Here is a 7505-nt window from a genome sequence, read left to right on the forward strand (position 1 = left end):
GATGCTCTGGGGTGGTCTTACCAGCTATGTGACCTCGGGCAGGTCATCCCATCTCCTAGAACCTCAGTCTGCTGATCTGTAAAATGGGAGGACGCCATCTGTCCATTACCACCAACTGTCTCAACCACAGCAGCAGCTACACAGGGCCTGTATCTCCTCGCCTTCATTCCTTCTCTCTCACCTGATGCTTCTGTTGGAATAACCACACTATTACTACTAACATTCGCATCAGGAGCTAGTCTTAAGCACCTACTGTGTACCAGAAGGGATCTGAGGCCTTTTTATACACTTTCTCTTTTAATATGCTGCCTCTGCCCTATACCTCCATGATTCACTCCACTTTTTTTTTTTTTTTTTTTTTTGCGGTACGCGGGCCTCTCACTGCTGCGGCCTCTCCCGCTGCGGAGCACAGGCCCCGGACGCGCAGGCCCAGCGGCCATGGCGCGGCATGTGGGATCCTCCCGGACCGGGGCACGAACCCGCGTCCCCCGCATCGGCAGGCAGACTCTCAACCACTGCGCCACCAGGGAAGCCCCACTCCACTTTTTAAATTTTTAAAATTAATTAACTTTTTTGGCCACGCCATATGGCACGCAGGATATTAGTTCCCCGACCAGGGATCGAACCTGCATCTCTTGCATTGGAAGCATGGATTCTTAACCACTGGACCACCAGGGAATTCCCTCACGTCACTTTTTTTAGATCCCTACTCAAGGGGCACCTCCAGGAAGTCTTCCCTGACCACCCAGCCATCAGCTCCATTCCCTCCTGGCCTCTGACTCGGCTTAAAAAACAAAGAACAAAATCTTAACATTCCCTGATATTATTATAAAATCAGTGTGTTTACATGTTTGTTGTCTGTCTTCCTCAGAACCTGAATTCCACGAGGGCAGAAATGTTGCCTGTCTTGGGCACTGCCGTATTCCAGAGCCTGAGACCATGTCCAGCACATAGGAGGCCCACAGTGAACACCTAGGGAGTGTGCTGAGCACTGACTCACCCTGACCAGCCCTTAACAGGGAATAAGGGCTCCTCCCTCCATTATTCATTTAATCATCACAAGGGCCCATGAAGGGGGGCTTCCCTGGTGGCGCAGTGGTTAAGAATCCTCCTGCCAATGCAGGACACATGGGTTCGAGCCCTGGTCCGGGAAGATCCCACATGCTGCGGAGCAACGAAGCCCGTGCGCCACAACTACTGAGCCTGCGCTCTAGAGCCCGCGAGCCACAACTACTGAGGTCCGCGCGCCTAGAGTCGGAGCTCTGCAACAAGAGAAGCCACTGCGATGAGAAGCCCACGCGCCGCAACGAAGAGTAGCCCCCGCTCGGCATAACTAGAGAAAGCCACGCGCAGCAACAAAGACCCAGTGCAGCCAAAAATAAATAATAAATTAATTAATTAATTTAAAAAAAAAAAGAGCCCATGAGGGTGAGAGTGCTACAGATGGGGAGACCCAGGTGTGGGCCCCCCACTGTCACCCAGCGCCATCGGTCAACATGGAGGATCTGGGTTTGGTCTCAGGCCAACCTCATCCTCCCAGCACCGGGGAGGCTGGTGCATGTACACGTGTGAGTGCATTGATTACGCACATGCCCACATGTCCCCCTGACCACCGGGACCCCCTTCCTCCATCCCTTGGTCACCATGGGCTCAGCCCCTCCCAGGCAGGGCCCTGGGGCTGTCCTCTGCTGCCAGAGCTGTTGTTCTGCGACACAAATGAATCAGGAACCCCCCCACCCCCAGGCACCTCTTCAGACCTTCTTGACCTCACTGGTCCTGGGGTCTAACGTCACAGGGCAAAACCCAGCAGCCGTGGCTCACCCCTCACCTCCCACCGAGGGCATCCCCATTGATGAGACGCTTGGGACCCCACTCATCTCCCACATGGGCCCCATCCGGAATGTGGGGGAGTTAATGCCTGATGTGACAGACCTTTGGCCCCTGGGAAAAGGGAGCTGACAGATAACCTGCTCCGCCTTCCTCCCCCCAGTCCCCACCCCAGGACAGTCCTGATTCACAGTTTGTGTGGTTTTCTTGGAACCCCAGTCTTGCCAATTCAAGCATCCGTCACGTTTGGCAGCAGCCGACTCGCAACTGCATTCTCCACTGGGCTCTCCCTCTGCCCCTTGCCACGTCTGCTTACAGCGTCCTCTCACCATAATAAGGGAAAGAGCCATGAGCTTTGCCCCGGGTTCTGCTTTCTGGACACCCAGGCAGTGGCAACAAATGTGACCAGGCCTCTCCCAGCTTCAGGCTCCAGTGCCCACCACCTGAGAGCTGAGCGCTGAGAGCCCCCCAGAGCAGAGGCCTCAGCACCCCAGGCTCTCTGAGGGACTCCCTCGGCTAGAGCCTCTGACCTGAGCGTATGTAACTGTTATGAGTCTGGAACCCCCCGCCCACCCCCTGCGTGAACTCACCAGGCCAAGGCCCGGTCTGACTCAAGCCTGGGCCCCCGAGGCATCAGGGGATGCTCTTCCCACAGCAGGGGAGGCGCAGACAGGCACACGCTCCGCCCTCACAGGCAGGGCCAGGCTGGGTTCCAACAGGAGGCCCTCAGGGGCAGAGGGTGGCAGGCTGCCCTCCTGACCGTGTTCTCAGGCTCCTGGCCAGGGGCCGTACCCTCCCTTTACACAACTGGGGCTTTTAGTCACACCACGGCCTGTCCTCCTGGCCCAACGACTGCTACTGTGGGGCTGAGGGCCACTTGGTGACGTGCTTGTGTTTCTGGTCAGTACTGCCCAGGCCCAGACAGGGAAAGCGTTTCCACATGTTCCAGACGGCCAGGCCCTGGCCTCTGTGCAGTGCCGCCTCTCCCACGGTTCCCCTGGGGCCTCTTGTGAGTCCAGCTAGCAGCCGTGGGTGGACCAGGGAGGGTCTGTGTGCGCACACGCCTCATTTAGTCATTGCGAGGTAGGGTCATTGTGATTTCTACTGTATAGATGAGAACCTGAGGCTTCAAGAAGGCCAGGTGCCAAAAAGTGGCCAAGCCGAGGCTCAGACCCAGGCCTCACGATGCCCAGACCAGGGCTTTTCTCAGATTACTCAGCAGAGTTTCATTCAACAAGCGTTTACTGGGTACCGACTCTGTGCCAGGCACTGTCCTCGGCTCCAGAGACACAGTGGGGAGCAAAACGGACTTCTGAAAGCCAATCTGAAAGCCTCCACTCATCAAAACCCCACCCAGAACTAGAGATGGAGCAGGGAGGGCCTCCGGGGAGCCAGGCTGGAATTTCAGCATCCATGCGTCAAACCCACTGGGTCCGGCCAACCCTTACTCATGACCCATGCACTCTTACTTACACACAATACAAACCTGGTGCCCAGGCCTGAGCAGTCCAGAGCAGGAAATGACAAGAGGGTGCAGCGGTCGCTGCTCGCAAGGAGCTCAGTCGGCAACTAGCCTCACGGTGGTCAGGGAGGGGGAGGCAGCAGAAAACCCATGGAAAACCAACCCAGTATCACATTGCTTAGCTGTCTGGGCCTTTCAGCACAGGGGCAAACAGCCTGCCCACATTATTGCCCCGAGGTTGCCAATGTGCCGTCACTGACACTCATGACCCATGGTCCTGAGTCCCTAAGGCTTCTTATGTCCACCGTCTACTCTTGAGGTGGACCAAGTCTATTTCTTTTTGGTTCCACCATGAAGCTTGCGGGATCTGAGTTCCCCGACCAGGGATTGACCCCGGGCCCTCAGCAGTGAAAATGCTGAGTCCTATCACTGGACTGCCAGGGAATTCCCCAGGAAGACTGAGTCTTTGTACACAATATTCTCTTATCGGACGTTCCCTCCTCGCCCACTTCTGCATCTGGCAAACTCCTATTCATGACTCAAAGCACAACTCAACAGTCTTCCCTTCCACCTCTATTCTCTCAGGGCCCTGATCCCCCAGCCCTTGTGGATGCTCCTACAGCTCTCTGTCCGTATCTCAGACACAACACTCACTAAACTGTAATTCTGTAGCTTGCAGTGTGAGCTCTCCACTTCTGCTGTCAGCTCCCCACTGCTCAGCTGGTCTGCTTGACTAGGACTTAATTACCTCTTTGTGTGTCCACCCCATAGGCTGTGAGACCATCCAGGGCAGGGACCCCAGGGCCCAGCACATGGTGGGGCTTCAAGAAGGCAGGCAAAGTGATTAAGAGAGGGGTTTTGGAGTCAGAGCACACTGGAGACTGAGTCTACCATTCCCTGAGTGACCTTGGGCAATTTCCTTAACCTCTCTGTGCCTACGTCTTCATCTATAAAAGGGGAAAAAATTCCAACCTCATAGAATCATTGGGAGGAATAAACTGAAATGATGCATGTGTTTGTTGAAATAATGCTCAGACAATACGGACTATCAAGAGGCAACTCAGTGTCCCCTCCTCCAGGAAGGCTTCCCTGACTTTTTCAGGGTAAGTGTGGCCTTTCTCACTATGGCTCCACAGTCACCCTTGGGAAGCCTTTTGCCCATTCTGGTAAGTGTCTGTGTGTCTGTCTCCTGAAATGAACAAGGGAACTTTTGAGACTGAGCTTGCTACTGGCCAACTGCCTCTGGGCCCAGCACCCAGCATAGGGCCAACTCCTAACAGGCTCCGAGGAAATGTCTGCCCAGTACCTGAGCCTGCAGAGCATGTTTTGCACAGACTTCTATCAGAAACCATGCTTTGATGATTTTAGGTACTTAAAGAGGCCATCTCAGTTACATGGGAAGTTCGCTATGTGGACTGGCTCCCATCAATCTGGGACCTGAGCTGCCATGTGTCACAAGATGTCTCTTCTCCTCCTGATGACATAGGCATCAGATGGACGAGGGCAAAGCCCCAAGAAAGGGTCTGAAGGGGCCAGGAGGGACTACTGGCCTCTGGCTAAGGAGCCATCCTGGGCATCTAGAGGAGTTGTGGGTGCCAGATAGGGGCAGGTTCGGGGGAGGACTTGGGCGTAGGCATGGTTTCATGGTCTCTCGCCCCATCTGGAGTCCAAGCAGATGTGGATCCCTGAATGCCGTCATTGACTGAAACTTGTAAATAAAGTACCTTGGCCACCTCCCCTTGTGGAAATCGGGAGGTGCTGAATCCAGACGCAGCCTTGGCTTGCAGAGAATACCATCCCCCATCTAGCATTCGCCTTCCCTCCCTCCCACAAGGCCCTGGCAGGGAAACTGTGATCCAGCCTCGGGTGTACTCTCCAAGCTTGCTCCAGACATGAGGTCACTCCCAGAGATGCCTGGGGTGAGATGCTAGTGGCCCTTCTACCGCTGCTTGCTCAAGGCCAGGCCGTACTGGGAAGGTTCCCAAGGAGAGAGGGAGCCTCCTGCCAGGGGAGGGGTAGCAGGCCTGACCCTTCCCTTCTCCCTCCTCAGACCTGCACACCTTTGAGCCCTGCTGAGCCTGGCACATAGTAAATGCTCAATTAAAAAAAGGGGGGTGGATGCACGTACTCTGCTATGTGACCAGGGTGGGAAGACCAGAAGATCTGCCCCAGGAGTCCCCAGGCAGGTGAGCTAGGGGGACACCTGACCAGACCATTCCGGCTCCCCTGAGATGCACAGTGTAGGTGCTCAGCAGACTCCGCCAAAGGACAGCTGCCCACCCCCTTGCATTCTGGAGCTCCCCAGGGTCTGTCTCCTTGTCTGCTCCCAGCCCCCCCTTATTTCTTACCCAGATGGCTCATTCACATGGCAACGACTGTGGTCCAAGTGCCACCACTGAGTTGTGTGACCACCAAGCAAGTCCCTGCCACTCTGGGCGTTCCCTGAATCAGCCTGTAGGCCCCACTCAGTCCCTGCTCAGGGCAGGGCAACCAGTGGGGACCAAGGAAGCACTAGAGAAACCCAGGCAGAATCATCCACTGAGCCCTGAGTATGTGTCATTTAGTCTTCATGGCAACCCTGGGGGGGGGAAGCTAGGGTCGCCCCTGTTGTAAACACGATGCAACTGAAGTGCAGTGATGACCTGCCCAGGGTCGCAAAGCCAGGAAGTGGCAGAGCCAGGATCGAACCCTAGTATGTCTGGATCTAAGCCAGCCCTCTCGCTCCTCCCATCAGCGCCTGCCCCCGCCAGCTGAAGGCTACGACTCTGTGCTGTGTGGGCAGGACCCCTCCACCCATGGGTCCTCCCACTGTCCAGCTGTGGGGCCAGGGCCAGCCTTAGGACTTCTCAGCCTCCACCCATTGCCGGCCAGGGCTTCTGCTCAGGCACTCCGGAATCAGGAAAACGAACAGCTAAGGCACAGTCTGGTGCGAGCAGAAGCGGGAACTCAGCCCCCACAGGGGCAGAGGGGTTTCACCAAAGGGATCTCACTGGGGTAGTCTTGGAGGATGAGAGTGCCTATGCCTACGCCGGGTGGGAGTGCCATCCCGGGAAAACGGCACAGCACAAACCAAGGTATGGTCTGGAATCACCTGGGACATCTCAGCACCGGGGGTCACCCAGGATCGAGCACCAGCGCACGTCAGGATCCCGGAGTACTGAGGGGCTGTCAGACAGCTCCTCCAGGTTGGGGGAAGGGCCCTCACTGGGAGAAGTGTGCCCCCAAACCCCGCGACAAACCCAAGTCCAGCGCTTTGACCATGCCCTCTGCAGGGGTCTGCGGCTCCCATCTCCCCGGGGGGCAGCGCAGGGGAGCCCCGAGCAGGACAGAGGCTTCCCATCCTGGTACTCCAACAAGGGCAGGGCTCTCCAGGGCCGCGGCACTGGGGGTCTTTAGGCGGTGCCAGGGCAGAGGAGCCCCCCAAACTCTGAGGGAGTGATGACCTCATCAGGAGGGGAAACCGAGGCCCAGATAAAGCCCAAGTCACAAAGCTAATGATGGCAAAGCCCAGAGCCATCCCAGGATGCCCGAATCTCTGCCCCGTGCCCAGTTACTCCTGCGGGGGTGGGGGTGGGGGCTCGGGTTACAAAGCCCGCCGCCCACCCTTGATCTTGTCCCAGTGGGGTTGCCAGAGCCGACCTCCCATCTAGGAACTAGGCCCCTGGCGCGCGCCCCGCGCGCCCGCTCACCTGGCACAGCAGGTCAAGCGCGTAGCCGGCGCACTCGGCCCAAATCGCGGCGTCCACGCGCGCCGCCAGGGCCCCGAAGCGCCGGGCCAGCGCCGCGTCGTGCTCGGGAGCGCAGCAGCCGAAGGCCGAGTACTGCGCGCAGAAGCGCAGCGGCTGCGGGGGCCGGAAGGGCGGCCTGAAGTCCAGGCACTGCGGGTGCGCCGCGGCGCCGAGCGCCCGCAGCGCCAGCAGCGCAAGCAGCGTCCAGACCCCGGTCCCGGCCCCGGCCCGCCGGCCCGCCATGCCGCCGCCCCGCTCCGCCCCGGCCCGGCCCGGCCCGCGGAGGAAGAGGCGGAGGGAGGGCACCCCCGGCCCAGTGCGGCCCACGAGTAGCCGCCGGCCGCGCCCTGAGCTCCCGCCCCTCGCCCCGCCAGCACCCTCCCGGGGCGCCCGCCCCGGAGGGCCTGGGGTTTGGAGACCTCCCCTGCTAGGAGGTCACCTCTGGTCGGGGACGTCCCGGCGGGACTGAAGGAAGAGGGGCGCGGTGC

General features: G+C 58.4%; 1 protein-coding gene across 1 annotated transcript in view; it reads right to left on the reverse strand.

The window, feature by feature from the left end:
• HHIPL1 (HHIP like 1) overlaps positions 1-7260 on the reverse strand; it is a 29420-nt gene extending 22160 nt beyond the window's left edge. Inside the window, exon 1 of the mRNA XM_060162358.1 lies at positions 6979-7260. Within this exon, the coding sequence (XP_060018341.1) occupies positions 6979-7260 (282 nt within the window). The remainder of the gene's footprint in view (positions 1-6978) is intronic.
• Positions 7261-7505: the final 245 nt, after the last annotated feature.

This window comes from Lagenorhynchus albirostris, chromosome 1 (genome assembly GCF_949774975.1).
Source record: "Lagenorhynchus albirostris chromosome 1, mLagAlb1.1, whole genome shotgun sequence".
In the NCBI taxonomy this organism is placed as follows: domain Eukaryota; kingdom Metazoa; phylum Chordata; class Mammalia; order Artiodactyla; family Delphinidae; genus Lagenorhynchus; species Lagenorhynchus albirostris.